The 13,105-nt window shown below is 37.2% G+C and overlaps 3 protein-coding genes across 3 annotated transcripts; all 3 read left to right on the top strand.

The window, feature by feature from the left end:
• Nucleotides 1-2,859: 2,859 nt before the first annotated feature.
• LOC127958179 (roundabout homolog 1-like) lies at nt 2,860-4,836 on the top strand. The gene is made up of 5 exons (XM_052556978.1): nt 2,860-2,965; nt 3,071-3,260; nt 3,412-3,506; nt 3,602-3,788; nt 4,782-4,836. Exons 1-5 carry the CDS (start codon nt 2,860-2,862, stop codon nt 4,834-4,836), a joined length of 633 nt encoding a protein of 210 aa, XP_052412938.1.
• LOC127957094 (neural cell adhesion molecule 1-like) lies at nt 4,339-6,579 on the top strand. The gene is made up of 5 exons (XM_052555474.1): nt 4,339-4,440; nt 4,782-5,128; nt 5,900-6,091; nt 6,184-6,297; nt 6,417-6,579. Exons 2-5 carry the CDS (start codon nt 5,047-5,049, stop codon nt 6,524-6,526), a joined length of 498 nt encoding a protein of 165 aa, XP_052411434.1. The 5' UTR covers nt 4,339-4,440; nt 4,782-5,046; the 3' UTR covers nt 6,527-6,579.
• Nucleotides 6,580-8,286: 1,707 nt separating this feature from the next.
• On the top strand, nt 8,287-13,067 carry LOC127958464 (uncharacterized). Its single transcript, XM_052557340.1, has 4 exons — nt 8,287-8,442; nt 8,577-8,646; nt 8,753-8,951; nt 11,381-13,067. Exons 1-4 carry the CDS (start codon nt 8,382-8,384, stop codon nt 11,804-11,806), a joined length of 756 nt encoding a protein of 251 aa, XP_052413300.1. The 5' UTR covers nt 8,287-8,381; the 3' UTR covers nt 11,807-13,067.
• The last annotated feature ends 38 nt before the right edge of the window (nt 13,068-13,105 follow it).

The following is a 13,105-nucleotide window of genomic DNA, read 5'->3' as shown; positions in this document are numbered from 1 at the left end:
ACAGACATAATTCACCATTGTTAAGTGTAGTTCTGTACACTGTGTTCTGCATAACTGTTCAGGGATCGTGGTCCCTTTAAATGATCGGAATGCATGATGACGTAGCACGCCGGTCAGCGCGATTATTCTGTTTTTGCTGGGAAATAAACGACACACGCATTCGTGTGCTCAAAGTGAGAAGTTGACTCTTGCAAATTACTGCAATTTCCACAACCCTTGCTTTGCAAATAAGCGGAGATCTGTATCCTCCAGGCTGTGTGCGGTGCTCAATCTGAGTGGAGGCGGGGTGAAGTGACGAGGTTTCGCGAGAGCTTGAGGATCCAATGTCCTTACAAAGTTTTACAAGCTCCTTTAAATACTTATCATTGGTTAAATATTTCTAAAACCCTGTGATTTAAAATAATAATAACAAATTATAATAGAGATATGAATTTTGGATAGTTTTTCACGGCACATATCTGGCTATTCTCTGTCTGCCATACTGAAAAGCAGCCCCTGGTAAACAAGTCCCATTTTAGGTTTGGCTTCGGCTTATATAAGACAAACCCCACCTCCTTTCTGGGCCATCCCACTCTCAGGTAAGTATAACATTTAAAACACAAACAAAACCACATCTATCTGTCATCTGTTACATGATGTCAATAATAATCAATTTCTAATAATCAATAATAATACATTTCTGATATAATAAACACATAATCAATTCACACATAATACATTTAACACATAATTCCAACACTTAAATACACACAGAAACACCTATTCATACTAGACAATGGTTTCGCCTGCTTCGGCCGCCAATGTTCGTTAGGTTTGGCCAGCGTAGTGTTTCCTCCCGGAAGACTGACTATGCCCACACAGACAAACATCACAGGAATGAAACGACATGACAAGTGCAGTGTAGTTGTATGAAATGCCTGGGAAATGGATATGGACAGAGGAGAGTGCTGAAACAGCATAATGTCCATGTGCTACCAGGACTGTGTGTGCAACCGCTACTCTGATAGCGGCAACAGCAGGGAGGAACGGTATGGAGGATGAATGAGTTAAGTATGCGGGTGTGTCTGTGTCTGTGTGTGTGTGTGTGTGTGTGTGTGTGTGTGTGTGTGTGTGTGTGTGTGTGCCAGTGCCAGTGACAGTGACAGTGCTGCTTCCCCAGCGGAGGCAGCTAATGTGACTTTATTACATCCCCTTCCCCCTCTCCAAGCTACGTATTGGCCGGAAACCTGGACAGGTAGTCGGCCACCACATTGAGTCTGCCAGGTCTGTGCCATATTTTGAAGCTATACGTCTGCAGGAAAGATACCACCATGTAACTCTGGCATTGTGGTCCTTCATAGACTGGATCCAGGTTAGGGCACAGTGGTCAGTTTCAAGATCAAACTCACGACCAAGGAGGTAATAGCGCAAGCTGTCCAGGGACCACTTAATGGCAAGGCCTTCCTTCTTGACCACTGAATATCTTGTCTCCATAGGGAGTAGCTTGTAGCTTAGGCAAACAACTGGCTTCTCTTCTCCTGCGGTTCCCTGGGCAAGGACCACTCCAATCCCTGTTGCGGAAGCATCTACTTGCACCAGGAACCTCTGAGACAATTCTGGACTCTGCAGGACTGGGCTGGAGTACTTCTTTTCTTTCAGGGTGTTAAAAGCTGTCTCACAGTCATCAGTCCAAGAAATAGGGTTTGCCATCGTCTTGGAAAGCAGGTTGGTAATAGGAGCCACAATGGAGGCAAAGATTGGCACAAATCCCTTGTACCAGCCCACCAGTCCTAGGAAGGACCTCACTTCTTTCTTGGTCTTTGGTTTTGGGCTCCTTCGAATTGCCTCCACCTTGTCCATCTGTTGCCTCAGCTTTCTGTTGCCCAATTGATATCCCAGGTAGTTTGCCTCTTGCCTTGCCCACTCACAATTGAAATGTTCAATGCCAATCCTGCTTCCTCTATGCTCTTTAGGGATTGTTGGAGATGTTGAAGATGTGTGTAACCATTTAAGGCATAATTCACAATAAAAAGTCTGTAATCATTTACAGCATTCACTCTCATGTCGTTGCAAAGCTGCTAAACATCTTTTGGTAATTTGTTTGTTTGTAGGCCTGGAGGATGTGTTCTTTCACCCTCAGTCCATGCGAACTGAAGAGGGCCGGGATGTTTTCCTTCAGTGTGTCTCGGGGGATAGTTCTCCTCCTGCTCAGATTTCATGGTTAAAAAATGGCAGACTTCTCACCAAAGGAAACCAGATTCAGGTACAGAACTACAAAACCTTTTGTATGTGTTTGTAATAGACTAAAATACTTCCCCCTAAAATATCCCATTTTATGGAGTCCTCTAGTTCTTCCTTTAATAAGATATTTTGTCTGCATTAGGAACTGTCTGAAACAAACTGAATAAATATGTTGTTAGATGTTAGCGTGAGAAGACAACAGAGGATGAACTTTTTCACTGGAGGAAGCATTATTATGGCCTTGGTTTTGGCCAGATGCAGTGGTGACTTAATTTGTTTCTTACAAACAGCTTTTAACTTCATAAGATTGGTGAGCAAGTGATGTAGTGCTAAATTTCTCCAAATCTGCTTAGATGAAGAAACAAACTCATATAAAATCTTGGATGGTCTCTATAAGTCTTGACTAATGAGAATTTGGCTAGTGAAAGATGTGAAACTGTTTGTTGATGTGGTTTGGGCATTAATTTATTTAATTTTTATATTTTATTTATTCATTTATTTATTTAATATTATTATTACAATCACACATACCATATGAGTGTAGTGTAGTTCAATAATTTGTATTTACTAAATACTAAATATTACCACTAGGGACAGTATGGAGGAGGGAGTCAAAGGAAGACTTCTGGAACTTTGCACATGGCTAACATCACTAAAGCAGACCAAGGAGTCTACATCTGTATCACCCACAATCCTCTACTGAACATAAGCAAAGAAAGTAAAGCAGCAACTCTGACAGTGCATGGTAAAACAGAGAGATATACAACTCTGATATATTTAACATAATCTCACTTACTAATTACTCAGTTACCGATATATTGGTTCAGGGGTCTTTATGTCTGTTGCACAGGTTCCAATGTAGACGTAAAGATTATTGAAGGTCCCCAAAATCATACTGTACCTGTTGAAATGGAAGCTGCACTGCACTGCTTTGTTGAAGGTTTCCCCATTCCCACAGTGCGGTGGTTTAAGGATGGACATCCATTACCCAACTCTTCTAGATGGGATCTGCAGAAGGACGGACAGCTGCTGATTTTTCAGTGAGGTTTTTCGAAGACAAATCATGAATAAACAAGTGTGAAATTGAAACAATATATATGTATTTTGATATATATCAATTTGAATATTTACACAATTAAATAATTATAATAAAAGACCATGTGTAAACAAACGTGAAAATCTTGTTCTTAGGAGAGTATTGTCAGGGGATGAGGGCCTGTATTTCTGTGAAGCTCACAATGAGAGGCAGAAAGTGATATCCGAGCAAGCCTACCTCCTGCCTGCTGGTACTTCTTTTTCAGTTGAGCCCACTTTTAATCCAGGTGGCACCTGTTCACACATGTCCTCTTTTAAGCATATCCTTTCATCCCTTCTCAAACAGTTATGGATTGGATCTTTGTTCTTGAACCTGCCAACCTAACAGTGAGGAAGGGTGAATCTGCAACTCTTCCCTGTAGGCCTCCTCGCAGTAGACCCCAAGCACAAGTGTCCTGGTTTAAGAACAACAGACTACTCAAGACAGGACCATATTATGTTTTTGATCCTACTGGAGACCTGGTCTTCCACAGGTGTGTTGTGTGGATTTGTTTGTTTTCTGCAATTCATTCTTATCTGTCCATTTTTTGTGCTCTGTTTTTGCTAAACTGTGATATTTATGTACATTTGTGACCCTGGACCAGAAAACAAGTCTTATGTCGCTGGGGTAAATTTGTAGCAATAGCCAAAAAAAAAAAAAAAAAAAAAACATTGTATGGGCCAAAATTATCGATTTTTCTTTCATGCCAAAAATCATTAGGATATTATGTAAAGATCAACCGTAAATATAACCGTATATATAATTTTCAGCTGTAAATATATCAAAACTTAATTTCTGATTAGTAATATGCATTGGTAAGAATTTAATTTGGACAACTTTAAAGGTATATTTCTCAGTATTTAGATTTTTTTGCAAATTCCAGGTTCCCCCAGATTCCAGATTTTCAAATTGTTGTATCTCGGCCAAATGTTGTCCATTTCTAATAAACCATACATCAATAGAAAGCTTATTTATTGTATAAAATCATTGTATAATAATTAATGGTCAGGGTCATATTTGTATGCATTGTGAATCTCTGTGTTTCAGTGTACAAGAGACAGACAGTGGATTGTATTTCTGCAGAGCATCTAATTCCCATTTGAAAAGGGCTCTCACATCGAAAAAAATATTCCTGGATGTTCTTGGTAAGGAATTAGTTGGCTTTCTTTGAAAGTAATCCCTAATAGATCCCTATTTAGAAGTTATCTGAGAATGGTTTAGTCTGAATTATGAAATTGTTATGAAATTATGTTATAAACCAGGGTGAGATTTTTTTTCTACTGAAACCCTATGATCAGGATTTTTCATCAAATTTGGTTAATTTAATTGCCCATTCGATCACACCTGTAGTTCTATCATAAATCAATAGGAGTTCACTAACCCATAAAATCCTTATCGGCTGATCATTTGTGACTTTTTATTCTTCATTATGTTGGCAAAGCTCTCATAATTATTTTCTATGGTCCATCTGGCCTTATTATTTCAGAACCTCCATCCGTGACTATCTGGCCGATGATGGTGACGTCTCCTGTTGGAGCTGAATTGACGATTCACTGCCAGGTGTTAGGACACCCTGCCCCTTTCATCAAGTGGTCAAAGCAGGGCCGGTTTGTCCAAACTGGAGGCAAAATTATCATGAGGTATATTGTGCATGGAGAGTTTATATAGTAGTTACTGTTTACCAGTGGTGCTTGTGAATTCATTTTGTTCCCAGGTTAAGAAACACAACACTTTACATTTCATCAGTGAGAATGTATGATGAAGGACATTACACATGCGCAGCCTCCAACACACTGGGCCACGATCAGAAAACCATGACTCTTCGAGTTGCTGGTAAATCTCCCTTTGCAAAAATAGCATACTAGCAAAAAGCACCATGGTACTAAGATGTTTTTTGGACATGCACCATGGAATTATTTGAAACAAAAGGATGTGTAAATACATTCTCGTAATCATGGTTGTTTTTAGAAGTGATCTTACTTAAAAATAGACCATTAACTAATTCACATTTTATGTGGCAATGCAAAGTTGTAAAACCTGTGTCATAAACATCATACTATTAAATATAATTTATTATATTTATGGGATTAGTTGATGAAATTAATTGTGCCACACACAGATATCATCAGCATTCACCATGCAAAACTAATTAATCTGATAAGAAATTGTTTTGTTTAGCTAATTCTGATAACAAGCACTGGCAATAAAACTGAAAATAGTAAAACAAAGCAATTGCTTGATTCATTCATGCTGCGATGCACTCTGGGAGTCAGTGCAGTTCTTGTAGCTGCATGGGAATATACTAAATATAATAATTTTTTTGTAAAGATGTTTGGTAAGACCCATTTTGAATCATGTAGCTCTACATTGTTGTGTAATAGCAATTTAATCAGCTTAAGTTAGGGGAACATAAAAAAGAGACTAAAACAACTTTTATTTTGTTTAAATTACTTTAATTCCAGTATAACTCAGAAAGGTTTTTTTTCAATTAGGCCTGATGTTCATTTGCTGGACTTTTAATGCAAAGGTTTTCTCACACTTTTTTAGGTAAAGTCAACTAATTTTCCAATTTAGATCTTATTTTATATTTCTTCTTGTTTTCAGTGAAACCTGTCATTGTTTCCTTCGTTACATCACTCACTGTCTCAGAGGGATCACCTGTAAGTCTTCCTTGTCGAGCTGTTGGAGATTTTCCTGTCAAATACACTTGGATTAGAACTGCGTCGATACAAAATTCACCAGACAAGTCTGGTTCGAACTCTCCGGTCTCTCTCCCACAACAGATACACATTGATGGTTTGTTACATATTGGACAGTTTTTAGTTTTATCTTAAGAAGCAGGTTTTCCCTTGTAGGCCATACTTTAATTAAAAAAAAATATTTTACAGATAATGGGACATTAGTCATCCCCAACATCCACTGGTCTGATGCAGGGGAATATCACTGCAGTGCAGAAAATAGAGTCGGCCAGGATGAGAGAAGTCTTATCATAACTGTAACTGGTGAGCAAAATGCATGAGAACAAAGATTGCTTTAGTTCTCATAGCTGCAGTAAATATAAATCAGTTGCATGCTTGCAAATCTTGGTTTTATCTAACCAGCCAAATGCTCTAACTTAAAGCTGACTCATATGTCCCACCTGATAAGGATGCGCTGAGTAAAAAGATTTTGCCCACTGTGAGTAATGCTATAGATCTTTTGCTGGTCCCATCTGTGACATTAACCTCATAACACGCGACTGACACTGTGATTGTTTTGTGAGTACGTTGCCATTTTCATTAACATTCTCCACCATTTTGACCTTTTTTAATGGTTTAGGCCAGTTCAATAATATTCTGCAACACCTGCATCTGGTAACAATCATGGATCTTTGATTGTGTGTGTTTTTCCAACCTTGCAGGTTCCAGAGATTGAACAAGAGCTATTTACTAATTCCCTTCTTTACGGTTCAAAGCTTCTGAGTAATACAGAGATAAATGAATCCTTTCAGCAAACAACTGAAGATTACACAAAGATATCTTGTGAGTCTATGCTTTTTCAATCTACAAATAACATACCTTAGAGAATTTGTTTGTACCTGCAAAACTAAAAAATAATGTTCTTATTCTTTTTTTGTTTGTTTGTTTGTTTGTTTGTTTGTTTGGTACAGTTTTAAATGCTTTTGTGGAGGACTCACCAACATACGTGAATCTTGAATCTACCCAAGACACTATAGAGTTAATTTCACTTAAGCCAAGTTACATTAGCAAAGGAAGTAATGGAGAAATCAAACATCCCATTCAAACACAAAAACCAAGCCTTGTGCCTCTCAAACCTACACCATTTCCCCCACTCAAAGAGACTTTTGTACAGGATTTGCATGGACATATGCAACCAACAGAGCAGGCCACAAAACCTCCAGTAATGAATCCAAACACAAACAGCCCTTCTACAGCAGACTCAAATTCCTATCAAATTCTGAGCTTTTCCCTGAAAAGTGCCCAGTCCTTTAGCAGACAAACTCAGACTACAGGCTTAACTTTAATGGATGTAGAGAATATCACTGCCACAGCTCCTGTGGAAAAGCATCAGAATCAGAGTCAAATCATCAAGCAGTCTGGAGGTACTAAGTCATCAGTGACGAATGACACAGACCTTGTTGAGTCACTCAAGAAAAACACCTCGCAGGCCCCTATGAGGACCTCTGACAATAATAACAGGTTGGTGATCAAATGAACGATTCTCCGTTCTTTTGCCATTTACAGCAGAGAGAAAATCTCATATTTGCTAATGTCAACAGTATTATATCAGTGCATACATATCTTTAAAATAATTTATTAAAAATAATCCTTGAAAAAAATGTCCTTTGAAATTTGCAAACACGTATTAAATGTGTGTAAATTAATATGTATTTTAAGATATATTTCTGTGAGGCCCTTAAATAATATGACATTACATTTTTTTTAGACTTTTTTTGTTTTGTAACACAAGATGGAAGACAGTTACACCGTTATTTGCAATTTCAGAAGAAAGTGGTTATTTTATGTATTTTTATACCATTTTTTTTTTTATCAATGATGAGCATGCATCAGTATATTTTTGACAGTTTGAAACTTTACTTGACAACTTTGTTTCAGAAGTGCCTGAGTATTAAAACATATTCTCACGGGAAAGTGTGGCATTAGAAATTTTGATTTAGTACATTTTGATCTAGGAATTTGCTAAAGCATGCAGAAATTGTTGGGTTCCTTCAAGCAATGTATTATGTAGCAGTTAACAATTAGCAGAAAATGACAGACTGTTAACAAAACACATTGTTGCACCGTAAGTGTACATGTAAGACCATCTGAAATTATCTACATTGATTTTTATGATTTAATTATGATATTGCTGTGATGCTTAGAAGGGATTTACAATGTTTCAGTGTCCTGAAATAATTCTTTCTTAATAAACTATAATGGCTTGTTTAAGTTGTGATTTTCATATTATTTATCTTTTTTTCCTCAGAGAAAAGGAAAAATCCCAAACTTGGTTGCCTGTGATTGAGAAGCATGACATTCCCATTGTGGTTGGAGTTGGTGTTTCGTTAGCATTCATCTTCATTGCCATGGCCTTTTACTCTCTGGTTCAGAAAAATGATCCTGCAGCTGTACCAACAGGGAGGGCAGGTGAAATATAATATGTATTCTAAAAACAAGTCTTGATACTTATTTTACTCATTTTACTCATTACTCAGCATTTATGATGACTTTATAAAGTACAAAGAAAATAATATAATAAAACGTTTTTTTTTTTCTGATAGCTCTGAGGGGAATAGGTGGGCCTTGCAGGCATGGTGAACGTCTTGCAATGGAAAGGACATACGATAACAAGTTCGTTTTCTTCAGAGCATGTTGAGAGCAATTGTATAATGCCCCTGTCAATATAACATTGACTGAATAGTAGTTTTGTAACTGTCTTAATGCTGGCACATTTCAGGGCATTTGAAGATGATAATTTGGTGGTTGTCATTGAGCAAAGCCCCAACACATCAGAGACAAAAGCGCTCTCAACAGAAGGCAGCCCATCCACCTCGAAGATGGAACCACCGTCCGATGACTTGCAAGAGTTTGTCCAGTCCAGCCAGGACCTGCCAGTTATTGTAGAGACTCACCCAGAGCCTAGAGAAGAAGACCAGGTCAGAACTTCTATGGTGCTTTTCACCTCTTTAACAAATGTTATTCCAAACCCATGAAGTAGAATCTTGATACCTGATACTGAATGTCTCTTATGCTCACCAAGGCTACAAGGCTTGATCAAAAATACAGTACAAAGAGTAACAAAAGAATACGACTGGTTTCTATTTAAATATATCATTTAAAATGTCACATATTCACTTGATGGCCAAACTGAATTTACAGCAGCCATTGCTCCAGTCTTCAGAAATCACTATTCTTCATTATTATCAGACCATGGTTCAAGGTATGGCATAAGTCCATGCACATATTAATATTCTGTCATCATTTACTTACCCTCATTTCTTTTAATACCTGTATAGCTTTCTTTATGCTGTACAGTAAAAGAAATATATATTTTAAGCCAAATAACTATACAATGAAATTGAATAGTGGTTAGCTATATTTTCAAGTTCAGTTTTTAATGAACAAAGATATCATATGACATAAATGCATGGGTCATTTGAACATTGAACACTGCCTGAGACTGTAGGTCAGGTGAAACCCAGCAATTGTCCTCTGTATAATATTCCATCATGGCTGTTTAAAAAGATCTTTGATATTATTGGCCCGAGCATTCTGTCCATTATTAATGGCAGTCTGCATTCTGGTATGTTGCCGTTGTCTCTGAAAAATGTTGCCGTGCAACCTCTTCTTAAAAAGCCAAATTTGGATCGTTCTGTTCTGTCCAGTTATAGACCAATTTCAAAACTGCCGTTTTTATCCAAGGTTTTAGAGAAAATTGTTCTTAGCCAGTTGCAGAGTTTTTTGGACCAAAATGCTGTGTTTGAGATTTTTCAGTCCTTCTTTAAAGCTTACCACAGTACAGATTCTGCATAGTTAAAAGTAGCCTAGTTAATGATATTTTATTATTAAATGGTTCTGGTCATTCTTTGGTCCTTATGGTTTTAGATCTCACTGCAGCTTTTGATATGATTGATCACGGGATCCTTGTTTCACACCTTGAGGAAGTAGTGTGTATTCATGGTTCTGCTAGTGGTTTAGATCATTTTTATCGAATAGAAGTTTCTCTGTCAATTTGTGGTGTCCCACAAGGATGCATTCTTGCCCCAGTTGTATTTCCTTTATATATTTTACCTTTAGGGAAAAAAAAAATTCTTGAAAATATGGGATTTCATATCATTTTTATGCAGATGATGTGCAAATTTATTTGCCTTTGAGGAAACATCATGTAAATTCACTGGACTCCCTTGTGAACTGTTTGAATGAGATTAAAGCTTGGATTTCAGCAACTTCTTATGGTTTAATGAGAGTAAGATGGAACTTTAATTTTGAACTGTCAAATTTAGGTGAGTTGACCCCTTTTTGTAAACCTGTGGTCAAAAATCTAGGGGTACTATTTAAAAACCTCAAATTTGATAAACAGATAAATTCAATCTTTAAATCTGTTTTTTTTTCTGATTAGTGACAAAGGTTAAACCATTTCTTTCTTTAAAAGACTGTGAGAAGGTGATCCATTCCTTTGTGTTAGCAAAGCTTGATTATTGCAATTCTTTGTATGTGGGTGTCTGATGGTTCCAAACCATTCGCAATTACTACAGAATGCTGCCGCTAGTCTTTTGTTGTTAAAATGTACCGCTAGGCATTTGGTGTCTGCCAAATCCCTCTAAACCATTTACAATTACTACAGAAAGCTGCTGCAAAGCTTTTGTCAATAAATTTGATTTTGGGCTGCCGCTAGGCTTTTGGTTTTCTGCCAAATTGTTCTAAAATATTAGCAAATACTACAGAATGCTTCCGCTAGGCAGTACCCCAGGGACTTGCAAGTGGGGTCATATCTCTCCTATGAGGGTTGACTTTAAGCTCCATGTATGTGTGTATAAGTCTTTGAATGGGGTAGCTAGTCTATTTTAATTGTTTTTAAGCGAACGGTGATAAGGTGTTTGCAGTGGTGGCTCAAAAAAGATGGAGCAGGAACAGTTTTACTCCTCACATTAGAGTCGCTCCTATTTTTCTAGTCTTTAAAAGATGTCTGAATGCAAATTTTTTATGTTTTGCTTTTGACAGTGTGTTGAGGCATTGGTTTACATTTGTACTTGTTTTGGTGTTTTCTTTTTGAGGAATTTTCTTGATTATACAGCACTTTGGTCAAGCCTCTGGTGTTTTACTAGTGCTCTATAAAAAAACTGAACTGAAATGGAATGCAGCATGATCATTCTTCAAAGTTTCTCATTTTCTGTTAAATTAATAGATTCATGTTGAAATCACTAGTGTTATTTCTACACTTACAGCTTTGGAGTCTTGGGACTCCTGACATAAACAAACATACAGTTTGTGGGACAATACACAGCTATAAGAAAGAAGCAACAGTTACTTGTTTCTTTTTTAACGATTTTCTTTTCTTTTCTTTTCTTTTTTCATTCTAAATTAGTTGGAGACAATATTTGAGGAGGGGAAGGTCACTCCCTCAGCAGATTCTGACATCCAGCTTCAGTGCATGGAGGACTGGAGGAGCAGAGAGTTTGAACCAGCTCAGGACGCCCCCTCACCTCCTCCAGCCGATCCAGCACCTGCCCAGGAGGAGGGTCTGCGCTCTTCCCTTACCCTCCAGACCAGTGATCCCTCCTCAACTCCTGTGCGCCACAGCATCAGTATCTCTCACAGTTTCTCTCCCCTCTTGCTGTCCCATTGCGTGTCCCTGGGCATGACCTCTGTGGCTGTGGATGTGCGTTTCTACCCTTCGGCCCCTTCAGCAGCCGGCCATCCTCCATGCCCTGCCTTTGGACCCCCAGGCCAACAGGTGAACACCAGGCTGGAGCATGAACTGAATGCACCCTCTGCTAGCCACAGTAAATAACAAGAGTGTGTGACAGATGTTGAACTCATGAGAAAGCTCTTTTTTTTAAATGCTCAACTCATAGGGCAAGATATGGTGCTTATGTTTCTCTTTCTCTTTTTTTAAAATGATTGTCAAATTTCCCATGATGAATGGCTGCGTCTGAATTCCCATACTTTCACAGTATGTACTGAATTTGATTTATACTGGTAAATGTTTCCGGTAACATTAATGCTGGTAAATTACTAGAAATTACTAAAAATAAAAAAGAAGAAACAAAACTTTAAATAAAATATATTCATATTTGATGTCACACATTAACTTGAAGGAATGTCATTTTACTGTCTTCAACCTTAAATAATATGGCAGTTCATACTTCTAAAACCCATAGTTCCCATTATTTTACAGGAAAATTATATATAATGCAATGTTAAATAAATTAGTTTTTATCTTGTGGTGCATCTGAACAGTTAACACATTAACAAGTTTTTTACCGTAGCCCTTTCACAAATATTTTTACAGTGGGGCATTAGGAAAGTGTGATATAATTACAAAATGTTTTTAATTTGATAATCTCAGTATTTATGAATTAGCTTTGAAAAGTATTTGTTTTATACTAATACCAGCCACTAAACTTAATAAGCCACAGTTTTTGTGGTCTATGATATATATACTGTATATGTGTGTGTGTGTGTGTGTGTGTGTGTGTACTCCACATACAACTTTTTTATATTGCTCAGAAGGCAAGTACACACATTCAGACGCAAGGAACAATTGCAGGTAACATTTATCTTTCCTCTAATGCCAAGGACTTAATAATACTGTAAGTATTTAAGAGGAATTAAATGTATACATTAATATATTTATGAAAATTAGATAGTTTTCAGTATTTTTTTTTTAAACAGTTCAAAGAAAAAATGACTTCTACAAACCTAGCCACAGCATTATATGAAATATTGTTGGAAAAGGTCTCTACAGTAATGGAGAGAAAATGCAAAGGTTTAATAGAACTTAAAAATTGTAAAAAGGTTTTATTTGTGCAACAACTCGACTGTTACTTCTGATTGTGCCAAAGGTTAAACCACCTTAGCTATTTCTGTGACTTGTATTGTTAAACATGAATCTTAAGATATTGTACTTCATGGGCAACCAACTGTTGTATCTTGCTTTTACTTAAAAGTAAAAGTTACCAATTAATAAAACTAAGTCTCTTGTTGACTTTTTTGAAGTCATGTTTTAAAAAGCGGAGACATCATTATCATACCATCTACATAATTTCATTCAGAACAGGTCATGGTGTGATGGATTAATTCCTTCATG

This window comes from Carassius gibelio, chromosome B5, assembly GCF_023724105.1.
Source record: "Carassius gibelio isolate Cgi1373 ecotype wild population from Czech Republic chromosome B5, carGib1.2-hapl.c, whole genome shotgun sequence".
Lineage (NCBI taxonomy): Eukaryota > Metazoa > Chordata > Actinopteri > Cypriniformes > Cyprinidae > Carassius > Carassius gibelio.
Note: the sequence above shows the minus strand (reverse complement) of the source record. Positions and strands in the feature narration are given on the sequence as shown.